Here is a 21891-nt window from a genome sequence, read left to right as displayed (position 1 = left end):
TCCTGTATGTTAACGATAACATCAGTTACAAAAGTGTCTGCCAATTATACTCTACTTCTGAGAAAAATCATTCTTATTTTAAATTTATTTTTCTGCTAACTTGACTGAGCACTTATGATAGTAAGCATCAAATGCACTGTAAGCAACTACTGGATTTTAATTAAGAGCATTCCACAGGAATAATACTAACACGTGCTGAGTGATAAGTGTATATGCACTAACACTGTTCTGTAAAGCCTTAAATTACACGCTTCAGTGCGTTAGATTTAAATCCTAGAAGACATTGGCACCAATTGCTGGGATTACAACTTTCAATTAAACCTAGAACTAAATTACTGGATTTCAAACCATTTCTTTAAGCCACACCTGTCCTCTAAGCCTTTTCACCCCATTCACACTTAATAACCCTTAACATTTTTAATCTAGAAAGCTCAAGTGGTCTTTCAAATTGAATCCTCATCACTGCTCCATTTCACATATCTGGAAACTGGGGCACACAATAATTAAATATCCAGACCTAACACAGGAACCTGTGCCATGGCCACTGCTTTTGAAGTGACTGTACCTTGTTCCCAAACTTGTTGCTCATTCTCACTCTCCCATGATCATCATCTCTTGCACAAGCATTCAAATGACCTTATGATAAATTACATCAGGAAAGAGCTTCAGGTTAAAACTAATCAACTTTTCAACAAAAAGGTTAGTTTTAACCTATGTCAGTTCCCAATCCCATTCATTCCACAGCCACACAAACACTTGAATGGGCTCAAGGGAGGTGACAGGGGTTATGATGAGAGTGAGACTCTATCTTTCAGTCAGCTTGTAAGACTAATGAAGCTACAGCATTAATGCTGGAGCTTTCTAATATCCTGCTGCGCACATGAAATCATGCACACTCAGGACCACGTGATCATTCAGCAGAGAAGGTGGAGAGGGAATGCGCACTCAAAAAACAATATTCCAGAAAATACAACCAACACTAAGGGATGGGTCTTCAGAAAGCTTATGGTAAAACTGAGAAGCTCCTTATGTAGCACACTGAAGGTACCAAAAACTTCACATGGTGAGAGGCCAAATGGGAAAATTCACCCAAGAAAATATTGGGAGAGAGGTTTGGTTTCATTTGTTGGAGGCTAGCAGAGCATTCTGAAAAGCCATCGTATGCGTCTCATACTCATCTACAGCTGTATGTTTCTGGCCAGTAAGTGCTGAGCTGGTCAGGCCTTCGCTTGCCTGTTTTTATGTTAACTAGCAGATATAAGAGAGAGAGTCACTATTTATAAAAAAATGCTTTTTAAGTGAAATATTAAATTAACAAAAGAAAAATCTAGCATCCCTGTTTAGAATATAAACATCAGAAAAGTGCCAGATAATTATACCCACTGGTGTAATTCAGCTTTTCTTTCAAGACCTGAAACTGTAAGATTTCTCTGGAGCCTTTAGATGGTCTTCTCCAATGAAACACCCAGAGGAAATACTTACCTTTTGGGGGCAAAGGGAATAGAAATTGTACTCTGGTCCATGCATGTAAATTAATACAGCTGAATCTGTAGCCATTATTTAGGAGGTGTGCTCTAGGTGGGCACATCTCAGGTTGGGATTTTCAGAGCCAATAGTAGACCTGGCAACAGAATGTTACATTGAGTCAGCGCAGCAAAATTCTCTAGTTGGCTTTGAAAACCTCAGTCATGTTTCCATCTAACTGAAGAAAAAAGAGGAGGAAAAACAAGAAAACAAAAAATATAAATTCTTTCCTCCTGATCCAGAACTATTCTCTATTTGAAAAAGTGGTTAATTGCTCTTCTAAATAATGTTAAGCTTACTTAGACTGAATCTCACCAAGAAACATTTGACCCAACCCATATGAATTTCATATGGCAGCATACTCAAATTTTCTTAAAACCTCATGCCCTTACTCTTGGCCAAGCCACAGCTGAAGAGCTGCATGGATGCTGTGCATGGTGGAAAAGTAGTGGAGACACAGGGGAGAGCTTTGCATGTGCACTTTCACACCTGGAACACTGTGCCCAGTTCTGGGCTCTCCTCTGCAAGAGACATATGGAGCTACTGGAGAGAGTCCAGTGAAGGCCCACAAAGATGATGAACGGCCTGCAGCATCTCTCATGAGGTGAGGCTGAGAGAGCTGGGGCTGTTTAGCCTAGAGAAGAGAAGGCTCAGGGGGATCTCATCAATGTACATAAATATCTGAAAGGAGGCTGTAAAAAAGGCAGAGCTAGACTATTTTCAGTGGTGCCCAGTGACAGGACCAGAGGTAATGAGCACAAAACAAAACACAGGAGGTTCTGTCTGAACATCAGGAAAAACATTTTTACTGTGAGGGTGACCAAGCACTGGCACAGGTTGCCCAGAGAGGTAGAGTCCCCATCCTTGGAGATATTCAAAAGCCGTCTGGACACGTTGGCTTTAGGTGGCCTTACTTGGGCAGGGGGGTTGGACCAGACGACCTTCAGAGGTCCCTTCCAACCTCAGCCGTTCTGTAATTCTGTGACTCCAGGCACATAATGGTCTTTGTAGCTCAGCAGTGACACTGTCATGAGCAATTGTGAATGGATGGAGACACATCATCTATCTCCCATCACACTGCCTGTATGAACCTAAAGTCCCAAGGCTCTGGTACACACAGTGATTCTCCAATTCAGAAACGCTCAGAAGGTTCAACTATTGATACAAATTGGAGAACAAGACTCCCACTGCAAGAGCAAAGAATTGAGCAAAGAATCCACCAGGCCATGCACGCCCTCAACCACTCTTTCCACGCACAGACATCAAGTAAATAACTCACATTAAGGAAATCTAAGCCATGCGCGTATACAGGAACACCTCATTCTTTTCTTGAATTCCTACAAGGAGTTAGATTCATTTAGTACCCTGGTAAAATGTGGTATTGCACAAATATGCTCTGGGCATAGGATCTGTTACAAATCAAAACTATTAAGAATTATTTCATCTTTTCTCTTAGCTGATGTTTGATATATTTCAGTAAGTATTATACACACCAGGAAGTAAATGACCGGTGTCCTTTGAGAAGAAAGTGTGATGCTAACATACATCACTTCTGAATAAAGAAACGATCCTCTCCTTTTCTGGAGATTGACAAAAGTGGGTGGCCGGTTTCTGCAAATGAAATCCCTGAACCTGCACATTCTAGCCCATACTCTCTAGTAACTGCTTTGAAGCAAAAATAAGAATGCTTGGGTTGCTGCTTCTTCCGCAAAGGTTTCAGTGACAGTAACAACAATGTATGCTAACACTTTCAAAGCCTGGGGAACTAAATGACAAGGAGGACTCCACTAAACATAGAATTCTCTACAGTGCCTGGATGAAACAACTGAAGAAAACTGCTGCAGCTGATTGTGCTGTCCCTAGGTCTTGGCATTCATTATTTAAGTTCAGTGGAAACTGTTCAGCCTTGAAGCAGACTGACTCATGCACTTTAACTTCCAATTTCCTGCAAATGATCCATTAGTTTTTGGCAAGTTTCATACTGCACAGTACTTCCATGAAAAGGGCTGTTCCCAAACTCTTCCGATTTCAACACTGTTTTTTGTAACAGAGTTTTAATGAAGGTAGAATTTGTAGATACTCATGCCCTTATGAAACCGAACGTGATCCCCACCTGAAGACGTCCAACACACTTAAAGGTAAATGAATGACTTCGTTCCTAAATATTCTCATCAAATGTACTTATTGGGACAAATCCTACTGGGCTATGCTATACTCTCCATATGAGGCAGTGGGCATTTATCAGAGAACAGAACCTGCGTTTAGATGTGCAGTGTTAAGCTTCATCTTAAAAGTAAAAAAATACTTACATACTACCTACACTTCTCCCAAAAGCGCACTGCCTACTCCTATACTTCTCTGGGTTTACAACGGCTGAAGTGAGCCACTTGGTAAATGTTAATTCCACCATTTGCAACTACAATTGGTTTTAAATTTACCATTCCCTTCAAATATTTTGTCACCAAGTGGCATCTGAAATATGTCAGTAACTCAAAATGGAAAATAACTGTGGTATCTCCAACGCCACCATTTGGTAACTGTAGATACATGTGGTCTAGTAAATGGTGACTAGTAAAATTCTTCTTCTTCCATCCCCAGGATGTAATTATTTAAAAATGAGAAAAGAGACAAAAACATCAACACACATACATGTGAATACAGCTTTCAAAGTAGTTGGTAGGATTCCAAATCCATATGTGCTCCAGTTCAGCAGATACAGTAGAAAAGCTTTCCCCCCTAAAATTAGTTTTTTAAATCCATGCACCTTGCAGAGTGCAGGGCTGGAGTCTTGTGTTTATCCACACTCTAAGAATGCTACAGTAAACAGATTTCCTTACCTCAGCATATCGAATCTCGATCTACACAAGGCAATCATAAACAGGTTGCAGACTTTTCATGTTCATTTCAGTTCCCTAGCCTTCTCTCCTGGGACTGTCAGCAAGCACAGATTATTAACTGAGATTTGCAACATTCTCTACTCTTTGTAAGAACTGATCCGATCTCATCCAAATAATTTTACTTAAGTGATACAACCGTCAAACGGTAGTGGATTTTTGGCCACTACAGGAAAGTTTAGATGCGACAAACTAGGCAAGACGGACTAGTAGCAAAAAAGTTTTACAAAAGAGAAGCAAGCTCCAGAATGTTTTGAAAGGCTTGTTTTTAAGTATTTAATAATACATTGTGTTAGACTAACAGGGGATTAGACATTGTGGGAACTTAAGTAGCTATTTAGGCACCTAGATCCAGTATGTATTTGGGTGTCCAAAAGATACCTACCAGCTCTACAGGTCCCTGCATCTCAGCTGGTGAAGTCCAGCAGATATCTAATTCCCTAGGGCTGGACATGAACACAGACATAAACCTGATTCAAAAAATAGGTGCTTTTTTCCCCAGCCTCCTTTCCTAAGCTAGACTTTGCACAGGTATTTCCACTGTAAATAATATATGCAAAGATGGCAGATGAAAGTTATAGTAATTATTACCTACTGCAGAGGGTTACTTTGCTTCCTGCACAAGCAATGTGGCATTCAATGTTTCATGGCAACACTAAGTTTTCCTTATTTTCTTGGTATGTAAGTCACTATTCTCCACTTCAGAAAGAACTCTCTCCTACCTTGCTGAAACCACTAGGAAGTATCCCGAAAGATTGGTTAAATGCTCAAACAATTAGCAAAAACCTAACCCCTTTCTTTCTTTCTTTAATGAATTCTAATTTCCTCCTTTTTGAAATGTGTAATTTCTTGCAGCTATGTTTATGGTTCAGTCTGACAGATCCGCTTTGCTCTTTCCATTACATTTTCAAGCCTTAACATAGTATGTGCCTGATTTAGTCCTTAAGCTCTGCACACTCTGACTTGATCCATGTATGCACCTCTTTGAGCACATGAATGGTTTCTTGACTTGTCTACTTGACTTGTCTACTTGCATGCTTATTGTTAAGCGAGGAATTAAGTGGTTTGTCAGACTGATCCCAAGTGCTTAGCATCTGAACAGCATGAATTTTTACTCGGTTGAGTAAAGAAAACCTTTCCCAGAGCTTCATCTCTCTATCCATGCTAACTGCCCACATACGACTCTACTTTCCTGACAAAAGAATAGAATTTACAGACATTCTTATCTCTCTGGGATTTATTACTGAAACTGGACACCAATGGTTCAAACGGGGGAATCAAATGAAGCAGAGCTGGTATACTAGTCATCTAGGGGTTAAGCTAATTTGTTAGTGCCCTTGCTGTTTCTTGCCATCAGCCACTATGCATCCACTCTTTAAATTCTGAAAAGAACACCAACCTTTAATCTGTGGTATTAGTTCCTTTGACAAAATGGAAGATTATGTCTTTTTCCCACAAGCCTTCATGCGAAGCTTAGCCAGCTTCCATCTGGTCTGGCTAATTAAATGTAAGTTAACATTAAGTTAAGAGCCAGCTCCAGCCCACAGACCTTCTATTCTGCAACTGCAGATTTATTAATTGGCCAAACTATTTCAGTATTTAATTCCAATTTTTGATTACTTCTATTTTCTTCACTCTCTCATGAAAACAGGGAAATGTTTTTGAAGACATATTTGCATAATTTCAGCTCAGAAACACAAAACATTAAGACATGCTAATAAGATTCTGAGCAGCCATAAAATTGTCAGGTTTTTTTCTTCTGTATTTGACATGTTAATAAAGTACCGTCATAACAGTGTGAAGGATCTGCCTATTATGCACAAGATCTGGAATCACTGGAGCTGTACACTTTTAAGCTGGCTGTGACCCACAATCTGGCCCTATATGTACTAAAACTAGAGCCAGTTGTTGTATTCCTTATTCAGTCAAAACTTTCTTTGACCTTAATGGGCGTTCTGTCTGAATGAAGAACAAAGGGATTACGTCTAATATGGAGAGTTACTAATTGTAATCATGCCCACAGTTAACTTTTGATAAAATTCATTTGGAAAACTGAAAATACAGAGAATCTACTAAGCCAAAATGGTTCTTTGCGCTATTTTTAATATTAACTCTATGCAGGTCTTGTACCTAATCTGTTTTGCTGTATTTAACATTAGATGTTAGAGAAGAAAACTATAAGCTTTAAGACTTTTGAAATAAATAATCTGGCAAAGTTAGATTTTTGAATTTGTTTTAACACCTGATATGACTTTGAGAAAGATTGCTATTAAGTAAAACAGCTTAAACCTCTTAACCAAATCCTCCTCCTTTGGGATAGAGGCAAAGATCACATTAAGAAATGCTATTTCTTCATATATTTATCTAATATAATGCCTGCTGCAACCATATGTAAAGCAAATTAAAAAATGCAAAATCCAGAAAATTTCTGCCTAGTCCACATAAACAAAAAAATTAAACACTGAGCTGCTAAAAAAAAAACAAAAACCACTGAAACAAAAAAACAGTTAAAAGTTCTGTTTCATATAAAAATCTAAACCATATCAAAACATGCAACAAAGAGTTACAAAACCAACAAAAACTGTGAATGGCACAAAGCGCTGTCTAATGGAGCAAGACTAAACACTGAAATTAGGAGACCACTGCTCATTTCCACTTCTTACCCTGCAAAAGATCACATGAGTAAATCAACTCAATCCACCTTTTTCTGCCACAGTTGCCCCAAGCAGACGGTACAGATAGGACAAATATTTCTCCCTTTCTGTCCCCACTCAAAAATTCTCAGGTGTTTAGAAATGCTCAGATTAAGATGTTCTGTGTAAGGGCAGACTACTAGCAGCTATTATTATGTTGGAAATAGAAATGGACAAGTAATTCACTTCTAAAAGACTCTGAAAACAAAAATGCTATTGTTACAGAGTGCAAGACCAACAACAGACACAAAGCATTTTTGATTAAGTTTGGTTATAATATGGGATTTTCTTATCAACTTATTCTGTTCTCTCCCCTATCCATTAAATTTTGACGACCTGCTTGATAAAAACCTTTCTCATGAACCTTTGAGTCTCTGTTTTATCCTCTGCCTAGCTTACTTTGCATTTCTGCTCTTACTGTACACACCAGCTCTGTTTTCTCCATAGCTTACGCTGGGAATGCTGTTCTGCACATAGAGTTGTTACCTTTTACTCAGACAAAAGCCACTTAGCTCAGAACGTCTAATAAAATCTACTGGGGTAACTCCTTCAAAAATGAAATACAAGAGGCAAAATGCAATCTAAATTTACTGGTCGTGCTCTAAGATTAGACACAGTCTTCTTCCAAAGACCCATTAAGATACAGCTCATATTCAAAACACCAGACCTGCAATCCAGCGAAACGCTGAGCTCCATTCTGACACACTTCCTAGCTGATTCCTGTGCACTAACTCCTGGCACTCCCTGCGCTCACGCCCGCTTTCCTCGTGAACTGGAGCCACCTTGTGCCCTACAGAGCACCTGCACCCTGCTGTCCCGTTAGGAAAATGTTTATTTGCAAAGCCTACCGGCGTTCGCGCATCAGACGGCAGCTCCTAAAAACATTTCTTCGGATAAATTGTTTCATGTGTGAGTAACTGTTTCAAATAAGTTAAACATGAACAAAATAATAAAGAGGCAAATCAACTGGATGCTGATTTTTTTTTTTCCAATGCAACCACCACTGCAATGAGTTTTTAGGAAGTATGCAACACACTAAGTCACTTTGAACACTCGTCGTATAATGAGGAACACCACCACTATTTTCTAGTTTATTATCTGTTCTTACCTATAATTGAGAATTATAACAAAGCAGTGACAAGAATCTGAGACCATGAGCTGCTTTGCTGCATGTTTTATTTTGCTGTAAAACAGTAGTCTCTCCCTCTACAGTAACAAATTTGAGTGCACAGCACACAGCCTTAAAATGCTTGCAAGTGCTACGGTTCAGATTTGGCCTCTAGCCATAAAATTCAAATCCAGCTTTGAAACATCCCCAAAACTCAGAGCTGATTTTTTTTTGTCTCATTAGAAAATAGGGATCACACACATCAAATAGATCTGGACATATTACCAGAGGTTACTGGGCCAAATTCTGTCTTAGGACCAAATCTACCATATTCATGCTCTTTTATTCTAACAGGATCAATATCAAACGTGTTGAGGGCATGCGAGTACTGAGCCAATACATATTTCCTTTCCTTCTCAAAGAAAGGGTGATTTTCTTTATTCTAAGGGGGGAGGACAGATGTGATCACACCTTCTAGTAAAATTAATACACGTTATTTAAACACATGAGACCTGACATTTGTTCTTAAGCCTGAAAGCATAGGCCACAAAAAAAAAAAAAAAAAAAAAATCAACCCCCCCCCCGAACTACATAGTTACAACAAAAACTGTTCTGGCCTTTTACCATTCTTCTTCTTCATGCACTCTGACGACAAGTTAGGCATATCATCTTTTGAATCCGGTACTGCAATACATTATACTGCATTTACTCTGAGCACTCTGACATTATCATTATCTTCTTTTGTGCCTGACAGCAACTGCAGCTCCTATAATGCCATTATTGTAATTAAGAACAATCTGAACCATTGACAGCATTGCCTCGTTTGCTCTAGAATCCCCTGTGCATTAGTGTTCGTCTAAACCAATATTTCACTATTAATAGTTTGCTGCTTTAGAACCGCCTACGGTTAAAGGAAAAAAAATGATTAGGCCTCAGCCTAACTCGATGGTCAAAGAAGAAACTTGTTAAGAAAAAATAAATGAAAGGCTGTACACTGGCAAACTGTTACGCTTTTCTTTACACACATTGAAAATGGATTCACACCCTGCCAACCTATTCAGGCTGTTACCCAGGTGAGGAAGCTTATTTTGGCTTGCTTCAAAAGGACCACCTGTACAGATACAAAAGAAAACATCTCTCTTCTGCCACTAAATGTACCCAAAGTACTTCTCCGTCTAAACTCTCCCTTTCATTAATCCAGCTCACAGTTGGATAAGTAGGGCACAGCAATTTAGACATTCTTGTCTGGGAAATTCTGACCTTAACATCCACCCTTGCTGCACACATGCTCTCTAGGCTGCCTGTACCCCTGTCCATCTGTTTGCAAAGTATGACCCCTGCTTGTTTGCTGAGCCAGGAAGGTGGTCCACCATAGCCCTATGATTGCTTAACACCCAAGTCTTTGACTGTCTGTCATTCCAGGGAAACAATCAATCATGGGCTAAAGAAGTGCAGGTACAACTGGGAGGACAGCATTGACACAGTAATGTGCACCTCTTAGGGCCAGAAAGCCCATGGCCAGGCAATGAGAAGCAACTTACATTTTTTCCCCTGTGGTAAATGAGAAGCTGGAGTATTAAGTCCTAACCTAAAAGAAACCAGCAGTCATTACCTGCACACTATCTGGAAAGGGCTATGTTGAAGGCTACCTATTGAACATCACTGGTAACATGGAGTTTTACCTATTTTTAGTAGACATGAACACAGAAAGCACTATATGAAAATGACCAAAGAAACATGGCTAGTGGAAAAAGCTGGTATCTCCAAACGATAATACAGAAAAACACATATGAAAAAAAAATATTTCGTAACTCCCTTTCTCCATCCTGTTTCTAGCATAGTTAACTTCACGCGAATTGTTTGCTTGTGCACTGCTGCAGCCACCAAAGCCAAGAGGCCACCTCTAATTAGAGCACTTAAAAGTTGTCTTACTGCACGCAAAGGCAGGCAAAAGAGATTCAAGTACTACATGAGACTTCAGTACAAATACTAAAGATGTGGTGACAGATTTTTCTTCTTATGAACACACATTCCATTAAAAAAAAATGATGAACCCTATACTAAAGAAACATTCAGGAAATTATAATGTTTATAGTACATTTAAGATTTTTGGTGCTTTCAAAGCTTTTGCAGTATGAAATTGTATTTTCACGTCTGGGACATCTCTACTGTTCTGGAGAAGAACAGCTGCTCCTCACTCTACCACGCCCTTCAGTCTCTGCTCAGAGCTTTTAAAGGGAGGCAGTGGTCGCTGACAATTGTTGCACCTCTTCTCCTACCACCCTGACTAAAGTCCCTTTTTCCAAGTGGAATTTCATAGGTTTCACTATGAATAAAGGGTACTCTCACCCACCACTGGGTCAGTGCCACAGACTGCTGAAGGGAAGGGAAAAGAACAGCATCAGCTCTATGCTAAGCAAAAATCAGAGAAGCCAAAATGACTTAACCACGACTACAACTACCAAGAATGATTCACAGAAATATATATTCCAGGTGTTTTCTTTTGCAGAAATAATTATCTAAGAATAACAAGATGAGTAAGGTATTGTCAGCCGTGGTACACTATGTGGTGCTTAACACAAACATCAATAAGAAGCCACAAAGAGAAATGAAAAGACTAAAAGAAAAGCAGTATCGCTAACTCATGACCAGTGTGCTCTCTAATTTTGTTTTAAATCCACATGTATGATAAGAACGTTTTACAGCACTACATGCAATTATTTCACAGGGACTACTACAAAACTAAAAGGAAGGCAGAATATTTGGGAGACTGTAGAGCCTTGTTACTTAACCCTGCAATTCTTTAATATTTTCAGTAAGATCATCACTTGGTTGAACAGTGGCACAGTCTAGAGCCAGGTGCAGGATTAGGGTGAACAGATGGTGGCTAATCTTCCTAATACAGCTCTGCCAATACAACTCACTCTTGACCAGTCACATCCCTGTTTTTCTTTTTTTTCTGGCCCTTGGTTTTCTCTGGCCTGAGCACAGGTTGCCAAGGGGTAGTTGCATGGTAGGCTAAGGATTCACATAAGGCTGCTGATCTGATTTTGCTTTTGGTCCAAGACATCTTTTGTTTGTATTTCAGTCTGGTCACCAAAGTGAATTAACTTACTGGTGTGCTCAACACACACATACACACCCAATCCCAAGGGGGACAATGGTATTAAAAGCAAGTCATATTATCTATTAATAATTATTAGCACACCAAACAGAAAATGTACAACGACATGTATAAAGAGCATGGCTCTGAGTGCCTTGCTACTCAGTGCTCTGAGTACAGCTACACACTTGAAGCACAGGAACTACTATGAGCTGGAGAAGGCACAAGGAATACACAGAGAGCAAGCTAAGCCTTCAGCCCCACCCCAGCCCTGCATTTGGAAGAACTGCAAGTGAGAATGTGAAGCACTGCAAAATATCCTGCCTTCCAGCACATCCTCTCTCACACAAAATGGCATCACACTGCTCCCACCACAGCACTGACTGCACCTAGTGCAGTGTTAACTGCCCTTTCAAGGGTCATCTCTTTTTGGCTTTGGCTGCAGTTTAGCTAAGAAAATAGCCTATCATTTGGGACACAAGTCAACAGCACCATATATTTTAATAGGAACTGGTGTGGGGAAGAAAAGGAAGGGGACAGAAGCAGCAGATGGGAAAACTACAATACTTTAGGTACATCTCAACCACTGCTTTTCTAAAGCTTCACTTCGCAAAGAACTGTGCCCTTACAACTGCTGATTTCACCTTCAGCGACGTCAGCATTTTGCTGAAAAAGACTGCAGAACTCTGTGGATTAATATAATAGGAAACATTTGACCTCAGATACAGTGAAGTAACAAAAGAAATGGACTGTCCTTATCTTAATCTCAGTGAGAAAGGCAGAGAGCCCAGTATTAAACTGTTTGGTCTGCAGGGAGGGCATGGTTTACTGGTTGTGGAAGGCACTGAAGAGAGAAAAGAAAAAGTAGGATATATCCCAGAGATTCTGTCCAAGGGAGATTCACAGAAGCACACACCTGCACTTACAGGAAGCTGTCTTTAAGCTGAGGGGTTTCAGAAGATGTAGAAACCCATAAGCCGTAATCAAACCCAGCAATAACTTTTCTCTTTTTCAGTCTTGGTCTCTTGGTCTTCTCTTACCTTCAAGGCAGATTCCTTAAATGCTAAGGGAAATATTAGAGTTCTAAAATTACAGATTCTCTTGAGAGTACCCTCACTTTACTGAGGATGAAAATGAGAACTTCGTATTTACTCTCTTCTACAGCTCCACTTGGTTATATCCACCTTCATGTTGAGGACTTGATGCATGTTTTCATGAGTTTGGTATCAGGGATAACATATTTTAAATCTGGCTATGTAAAGAAAAAATTAACATTGAAATAAAGGAACATCAGTCTGAGCTGGTCTCTAACTGTTTTTTTCTTCTTCCGATGGCTCTGTCCTGTAATTTGGAAGCACTGGAGGCTCTTCAACCACTTGTTCAATGCTGTTTTTACTTCACCACTTTAATCTTCTTTACCTTTCATCTAGATAATTGCTCTGCATCTAGCCAACTACAGCAGATACTGAAAAGAACTGACAGAGTGTGCTGTCACCATGCCTTCATCACAACTGGCCAGTCAGAGGTACGAGCTTGTTGGACCAGACCAGTCCACCTTCCCTCAGTTGAGATCCTGAACCATCAGACACCTGAATCTTTAGATGATCTCCAGAGGTCCCTTCCAATCGTAACTATTTGGTAATTCTGCAACCCAAGCTTGTCAGTCTCTATGATAGCATGGTCCAGCTGGCAGCTCGTGGCCACCACCTCTTCCCCACAGATGGGTAACAGCTGCTGTAGCAACAAGCACTGCCAAACCACCAAGCACTCTCACCCATGTCTGCTCACAGCACCTTGAAGAGCTCAGCAGTGACTGCTGTGACCAAGGCAGCACAAGGAGAGGAGGGCAGCAGCTGCTGCTGAAGAGAGGAGAGGAAAGGATGGACACAGCCTTACAGAAGACATCCTCCCTCCCCCTGCCCTCCAGCCCAGTCCCTCCTCCCAGCCCAGCAGCACCTCAGAGAGCAGCTGCTTTCTGCAGCCAGACCCCTTGCTCTGCTCCTCTTCACCACCCCCCTTCCTTTAACCCGTTCCATGCATGTTTAGTTTTAGCCTGTATGAAACCTATAGGCTCAGCCAATGAAGAAATTGCTCAAATGGGAAAAACACAGGAAATAAAAGCCATGCTTCTGTAACAGCTAACTTGCCCACATTATCTAAGGCTGCTTTTGGAAGTCAAATGCAAAGACAGAGTTCAGTGGCTCTATGCCCACATGCAGGTAGTCAGAGAACAACAGAATTAATGGCCATATTGAGCCAGAACAGCAGATTAAAGGCCAGGGTCCTGGCCCCTGGCAGAAATGCATGCTTAACAACACAGAGAAAAGAAAACGAACAGAATTTTTTCCCTTGGTATAAGCTTCCTAATAGCTGTGGATTTCATGGTAGGTATTTAACAATTTCTGAATCTGATATGTCTGTGATGGCCTACATGATTCACATGTGGGCCACTGCAGACATTTTTTTTTTTCATCTAGACTCCACGCAAAAAAAAAAGAAAAAAGAAAAGTCTCTTGAAACCAAAAACAAAGAGAAAATGCATTAGATAAAATTCCCAATGAGATCACGGGTCCTAGGAAAACTTAAATGCCAGAAATAATGTTAAAATGCAGATTACAGCAGGAAAAAAGCCAGAAAAGTATGCAAGATATACAGATAAAGAGCTCTAGGTTGCACATTATTGCATATGCAGGGCTTTTCGCGCTGTTTGTGAAAGTATAGGGCCTAACATAATAGGACACGGCCCTCAATTTAGCCACATATAAACAATAATAGATGCTTGACAGTGTCTTACAGATAATAGCTAACAGTGCTGATTAGTTTGTGTTTATTGCAGGGAGCAGCGCTTGTGGAAGGAGGAGGCAGAGGCAATAAGGCAAGAGAGGCAGACCCAAAAGCTATCAAAGGCTACGGCAGCTACTCTTTCACCGGCACAAACCCAGCGCAGCACGGCTTGACAGATGACAAACAGCTTCAAGCATGCTGGAGCTGTCATTTACGTATATGCCTGAGAGTTGCATCTGGAGGGCTATTGCCATCCCAGCATAAGCAACAGTTGGGTATTATGTCTACACTGACAGAAGCGTTTCAGAGGCAATTACCTTTCTTTCTACCGAGCAATCCCTTCAACAGTCAGAGGAGAGAGGCCTCCCCAGATATCCCCTGACAATTAGGATTCAAAGGATGGAAACAAAAACCCAATGCTCTCCTCTTCAGTAGTTTGTCTTCCTTTCATAGGCTGTAGATGTGCTCAGAAGGCTCGTAGCAATGAAATGACAACAAACGAAGCAGGTGAGTCATCCCTCAATTTCTCTTTTCGCTTTCCACGTTCCTTCCACTTAACAGAAGTATTTTATCTACTTAACAGAACTTGCTCCAAGGCAATAATTATTTCAATGGTGGTACTAATAGGTTTTGTCCAGCATCAGCTACACAGATGTCTATGATGTGCCCGTGGCATTACACCAGGGATATGGGAACATGTAACACAGTATATAGGGGGAAGATTATAAGCACATTTCAGTTGCTATGCACTAAGGTTGGAGGTAAAGCACATTATGTCAGACATCAAAACCAGCTATTCAGCTATTCTGATGGCACAAGAAGGCCTAGGGTCAATGTACTGATATGCTGCAGCTAAAGATAGAAATTCAAAAGTACTGATATAAGAGTGATGATAAAGCCTTCCCCATGCCATTTCCTTTTCATAGAAAACACTATATGCCATCTTCAAAGCACCAGTATGAAATTATCATTCAGTGGCCCATTTTCATCATTTGCACTATGTAGTAGCAAATACAATGGTAGAACACATACCAATTCTTCTTTCAGCTTCATCTGCATCTAAATACAGCATCAGGTGAGAGCAGTAGAAAAAAAAAAAAAGCCTGCAAAGCATTTAAGCTAGTCTAGAATCTCTCACATGAGAAACAGACAAGCAAAACAAAAGTCTACTGATATAAAAAAATAGCCCTTTGCACCAGTACTGCATTACTCTACTCAAAAAGAAGTTGCAGAAACAGGTCCAAAGAAAATGATTCAAATCTGTCAATTAAAATTCAGCAGAACACTTCTTGTATACTAAGAAATACATTTATTTCATAATAAAATGCCCATAGCCAGACCAAGCCACAATCTCTCACACAATAAGGTATTTTAGTCATGGATTCCAGAAAGACAAAAATTTTACTTAAAACACCTGAAAAGCTCTCATCACTCTACACTTATTCTTAATTTGTATTTTTAATTTGTTCTAATTTCATATTATTCTGTGAAATGCATGATGGCAATAAAGTAAAGATTACAAAATTGAAGGTTATTTTCAAGAAATAGCAGAATCTACAATACTTTACACTGTTAACATATCCTTTCCAATACAGAGAATACGGCCTACTGTGACCTCAAATACCAAAATGAAATTAAGACATACAAAAGAAAAAGCAGAAATATCATAAGTGGAAGCTAGATGAAAATTCATTCCTTCTCCTGCCCATCGACACCAAATAAACTAGGCAGAAGAGCAGTCAAATTACTGAAATTGATGTCATATCAATTGGAAAATCAACTGAGCCCATACAATGAGCAGTAATTGCTCTCTACCAAATTCATGGGTCCAAGCTGTCTGTTTCCCATCTGCTCCTACGCAATTTAAGCAGTTCTGAACTTTGGTCTCTGTTCCCAAATGCGTCACAGATTTATTAGCACGTCAGGGGCCAATTCTTAAGATTCTCCACTAAGGTAGGCTATTACGAGGAGTGAAATTTCTGTGTCTATAATTGCCAGGCCAGAAAAATTGAAAGAGGACAATCACACATGACCTTACTGAACCCACCATGAAAAATTCATAAGACAACACAACACACACCCCTACATCTAAAAAAAGAGGTCATTCTGTTCTCTCCTTGCACTTCTATAAAGGTATGTTTAGTACACAATGCAGACTACTATATAGAGCTTACAAAAAAATTTAATTTGCAGTTGGTTTTTGCTAATACAATGAGCTCCACTATGTATCTTAACTCCTCTAGATAAGGACTGGAGTCCTCCAGTAGCATATATGGGGTGGCTAAGTCTGAATGCCTTTCAGGAATGAAAGGGACAGAATCTTACTATAAACTACAAATAATTTTTGCATACGACAGTTTAGTCGTAAACAGGTCATCCAATATTCTAGTATTATCTCACAATTTTCTCATTAGATAAAAGGCCAATTATAATTAACTCCAAACATATTTAGTCATGTGTAATTTTTGTTACTTTATCAGAATTTATACACTATTTAAAGATGCAGCTGCTCATGCTCTCACAGGAAAGACTGAAGTACAATGTTTTCATCCTTGAATTACACCAATGGTGATGAGATACTGCAAACAAAAAACAAGGCTAAGATCCTACGTGACAGATGACAACATAAGCAAAGTTGAGCTCCAAATTTCAGATCTTATTAAATAGTCTCTAATATTTAATGACAATGTATTTTCTAGATTAACATATGTCTTAAAGTATAATTAATCCCTGCTTACATCATGTGCGATATCTCCAGTAACGGTATCTCGGGTTACTCTCTCTGTTTTGGTCAACAACTTGTGCTGTGATATTAGAGAATTCATTTCATTTGTCTAGAATATTCTCACCTCTAACATAGGTGGAATACTTACTATTGCCAAGAACTTTGAAGTTCATAAGGGAAAGCTTGCTATACATTTTTATATATATTCGTACATATAAATTAATGTTATTACAGAAAATCCATTTTATATTGTATTATAAACTACTTTTGCTACGTCTAAAACTACTTACTCTCTTCATAAATAATCCGCATTATTCTTCACCATAATATCACTCCAGATCCTAATGGATTTTCATTTGGTGGAGCATTTTGGCACTGGCTCTATTGTTGCAGTATATAAAAATATCATTTTGACAATGATCAAAATGCCTGTTAATGGTATAAATACAAAAAAGATATCTATATAATCATATATTATCTACAACAGTTAACTAAATATATAACACAGGTAGTACTAAAATGTAATTAGTATACTACCTACAACAGATGACAAAAAAAAATTTTGCATTATTTAAAAACACTAATTCTTAGCCCTCATGGTAAAATACCAAAGTCAATCAGTAAGCTTCTGTCCTCTATGTAACAGCAGAACTTATACCAACTGAAAGACAGAGAAATTTTCAGTTGCCCCTTATTTATCATAAGCGCACCAAGTCCCACTGACTTTCTTGACCTATTGTTCAGCTGTAAGACCCTGGCATGCTCCTGAGTTTTTGATTCCAGGTGTGCACCTTGAGCATGGTCTGACTTAACACAAACAGAGGGGGATGCAGCAGAGGAACAAAACAGAGGTGTGTGTGCAGCAGCCCCTTGGTAGCCCCTGAGGGTGCGCAGACTGGAAAAAACCCATAGTAGCTCTAGCCAGGTCTAAAACCCAGTTGATCAGGAGACTGGGATGAGAGAGGCATCTTCTGCATAGTCTACATTCATCTAAAAGAAGAATATTTGTTCTACTACCCATACATTAAAGATAACAATAAATTGGAATAACCAGAATTGTTGCCTCATGAAGAAATACTGACAGAGGTGAAATCAGAATGTGGATTTACACTACTGGAATATTAAAATCACAAAGCACAAGACTAAGTAGGTAAAAGGGGAAATTAATACCCTATGCAGAAAAAAACACAGCATTATTTCTAAAGAGTTACTAACAGTTCATGGTACTTAGAGACCTTACATGATTAGAGATCAACATTCACAACAAAACGGGGTAGAAATCTGTATCAGACTAACAAACTGGATTAGAGAATAGATCCTGATGTTCTACAAAAAATATGAAGAGTAAAGGTGCCATCCAAGATCATTTCATTCTAGTTTACAGAAGTTGAAGGTCTAAACATGGCCAGTAGAAAAAACATTCTTTTTCAAATGCCTATGACTTATACTTGAACATTTTCTAATACATTATATGTGTTAACAGTTGAATAACCATGTGCACTCCTATGTCTGAGACCTGTCTCTATAGGAAACCTGCCACTAGATAGGTCAATTAAAGTGGGGGGGGAGGGGGGAATCAAAGAATAGAGCCTAGATGAACAAGCAATCTGACATCCTATATGAAATTCCTAGCTAGACTCCAAGTACGCCTGGAGCCCTACAAACTGGGGCAGCACAACTTAAGATGGAACCCATGTGTGTATGTCACAGCCTGCGAGAAACAAGGTGACTCATTAATAGTTTGTAAACCCATATTTATTTCTAGTGGAGGGAAGATTAGGAAGCATGAGGACAACAGGCTTCACAGTAGAGGATTTACCAGCTTTGAAGCCATCTGAATCTGCTAAAAACAAACAAACAAACAAAAAAGGAAGATAGCATAGTAGCAGTCTCACCACTATATGTGCTTCCACTAAAGAAATGCGATAAATACATGCAGAAGTAAGAAGGATGTTAAGGTAAATTTAATAAAATACTTTTTCTTCCATCAGCAAATAACAAACTTCTCACAAAGTTAGAAGAATTTTCTCCAAACCACTGTTATTTTTAAATAACTTTAGAAAATTGGGAAATGCAAAGGACAAGGACAACACTAATGTTGTTCCAAAATTTCAAAAGGGTAAATACCAATATAATGAGATAATGAAATGGCAGGTACAGGTTTTAGTCAATAAATTTAATACAGACAAGTAAGTAATGAGAAGAAGTATGATTTCACAGAATACATCTTTTTGTAAGATTACAAGATTGTGGATAAAACTAACTACTGCCTCTAACAGTTTGTTGGAGATTTATGACTTAATATCTGTCACTGAGGAAAACAGCATTGATTAATAACATTAATACTGGACATACTAAATCTACTACAAATAGGCTAAAGATATCTAAACATACCTACAATATAGACTCATCACAGTAAATTGTTGCTAGTTCAATGCCATTAATATTCATGAATACCCTAAGAGAATAATATAACAAGCTGGGTAACTAATGAAATTTGCCATTATTTGCCATTTCATCAACTTCTGGGCCATCTGCAATGACCAGAAAAAGCCAACTAATGTGAGCACAATCATGCCACATGTGTTTTAATTGAAAAGCAAGACCGTGCATTTCAGAAAGATGACATGACAGTTACAGAGTGAGGGGCTGTACTTGCCAAAGTTATATCATCTTTGTCTGCAGCACTGGTGCTACTCTGAAATACTGTGCCTGGTTTCATTACCCAGGTATGCGTTAGAAGCAAGGGTCTGCTGAGCATAATACCCTTCTTTGCAAGAATGAACATTGCTTGAAAAACTGTTCTGAAGTGACTGTTACTTTGGTTCTATATGCATCGCATTTAACTTAACATCAGCTGTGAAAATGACGGGTGAGTGAGGTTAAATTCCAATTCTCTGTCTCATGGGATTTTAAATAGGCCGATTCAGTAAGGGGTGGATATTAATTCATTCACATGTATGGACAAAGAACCAGACTCTTGTACATGCTCAGTATTCTTCCAAGGTCGATTGTTGTAAGGCAAAGGTTTTTTGCTTAGTACAGGAATAATCAGGTTAAATTTTAAGCCTTTGAGGAATGATTACAATTAGAAACATTAAATCAGTTGTGTGCATTACACTGGTTTCCCAGAGCAACGTATATTGATCCTGCTGTACACCAATATAAGGCAACACGTTACAAGTCAAAGAGTACGCAAGCATCCAGGTTTTGGGTTTTTGCACCACAACTTAAAAGGCGAGTACTCCTGACGGGCTGTGCCCGCACCCTGGACAAGCCCCAGGCCCTCCCCAGCTGCGCGGAGCTGCGAGGCGCTCGGGCCCGCAGGCCTAGCGGGCCCGCAGGCCGCCGCGGCCCTCGCCCGCCGGAGCGCTTCGCCTACGGCGGGGAAACGCTCCCCTTCCCCAGCCCGGGCACCCCGGCCCGCCCTGCCCTGCCCCTCTCCGACCCCGGCCCGCGGTACGAGCTCAGCACTGCCCCCCACACGGGGGGCACCGCTCGCCCGCCCCGAGCTCCGCGTCTCCCCCCGCCGCCGCCGCCGCCGCCACCGCCCGGCCCGCGGTGCGGCGGGCCCGCCTCGGCCGCAGCGCCCAGCCCGCCGCGGCGCGGGGGGCCGTCAGCGGCGGCGGCGGCGGGGTGTCTCCGGGCCGGCTCCCGCGTTTCTCCGTCGTGACGCGCTGGCACCGGGGAGCGGCACCGGGGAGCGGCACCGGGGAGCGGCACCGGGGCCCCCGCCCGGTGCCGGCGAAGCCGCGGGGACGAGGGGGCGCGCTCCTCCCTCGCTGCTCGCCTGCCCACCCCACCCCGCGCGTCCTTCCCCAGTCAGCCCCTTCCTCCCGCTCCCCAGAGCCTTTTCCTCTGCCCGTCTCCTCCTCCTCCCACCCCCCATTTCAAGGTAACTCCCAGGAAACGTGCAAACCTGTAATTTTTACCTTCTTTGGCTTTTTTCCTCCTCGCCAGCGTGCCGCCGAGCTTGCCCAGGAAGGAGTCATCTTTCTTTCTGGACGGGGGAGATTTTGGGGTGGGGGACTTGGGGGAAGAAGGGGACTTCTGGGGGGAGGTTGCCATGATGGCCCAGCCGCCGCCGGCGCTCGGGGATGGAGGAGACGGGTCCGAGGCCCCGGCGCCGTGGGAGGCTGCTCCCGGCTCTGAACGGAAGCGGAATTATTTCAAGCATTTGAGGCAGCTCCTGCTCCGCTCTCCCGGCTCTCCCGCTCCTTCCCTCCCTCCCGCCCGCCCTCCCGCCCGCTCGGCGCCCGCCGGGGAGGGCCCGCTCCCCTCGCACTGCTCCCGCCGCCGGGCCCCTCCTCAGCCCAACGGCCCCCTCTCCTCAGCCCAACGGCCCCCTCTCCTCAGCCCAACGGGCGCCCCTACCTGCCCCTCTCAGGGGGTTCAGCCATGGGCCGAAGGTCCTCGTTTTAGCCACCCGCAAGGTCTGGTCCCTCAGGCTCAGGAAAAGGGTGTTTCACACAGCCCCGGGAAGGAGAAAGCCCGGGCCTCGAGGAGGGCTGCAGCCCCAGGGTGGTATGAAGGCTGTGCTGCCCTCCCAGCTGGGGGACCCGTAGCGTTTTGGGTGGCCGGCTGTACACTGAGGCGCAGGAGGGTGCCTCGCCCCACGGTCCATCCACCTCTGTGCTGCCTTGCAGCGGAGCCGGTCACTGACTCAGGCTGGTTGGTCAAACGCACCAACGTAGGTGACCACACGCACGAGAGTACTAGTTAACGTGGGTGCCAAAAGTATAAACAGGCAACCAGGGCTCAGACAGCTCAATTCATCCATAACTAGTCGTAAGTGAAGGCTCTGGAAGGATGAGGGGTGGCAGCTGCAGGCAGATGTTTCTACACCTCGTGGTCAGCACCGATAGATAAGAATTAATGAGGTAATAAAGTCTCACTGAATAGTTTTGTACAAGTTAAAGTTCAAGCTTACTACATACATTTCAGGCTTGAGCACATTTTGCAAAGCAGCTCTCCTGCCTGTAGGTTTCTGCTACATCTGTGGTCAGAGGCAGCGGGCATCGTCGTATCCACTTCTACAAAAGAAACCAACTGCGGGAAAG

The 21891-nt window shown here is 41.5% G+C and overlaps 1 protein-coding gene across 1 annotated transcript in view; it reads right to left on the bottom strand.

The window, feature by feature from the left end:
• The window catches only part of PARVA (parvin alpha), a gene marked incomplete at its 5' end in the record, with an annotated part of 64605 nt that extends 43706 nt beyond the window's left edge, over nt 1-20899 (bottom strand). The window contains one exon of the mRNA XM_082317727.1: nt 20764-20899. Coding sequence (XP_082173853.1) covers nt 20764-20899 — 136 coding nt within the window. The remainder of the gene's footprint in view (nt 1-20763) is intronic.
• Between the last annotated feature and the right edge of the window lie 992 nt (nt 20900-21891).

This window comes from Platalea leucorodia, assembly GCF_965183815.1.
Source record: "Platalea leucorodia genome assembly, chromosome: 7".
Classification (NCBI taxonomy): Eukaryota; Metazoa; Chordata; class Aves; order Pelecaniformes; family Threskiornithidae; genus Platalea; species Platalea leucorodia.
The sequence above is the reverse complement of the archived record's forward strand: the minus strand, read 5'-3'. Positions and strand labels throughout refer to the sequence as shown.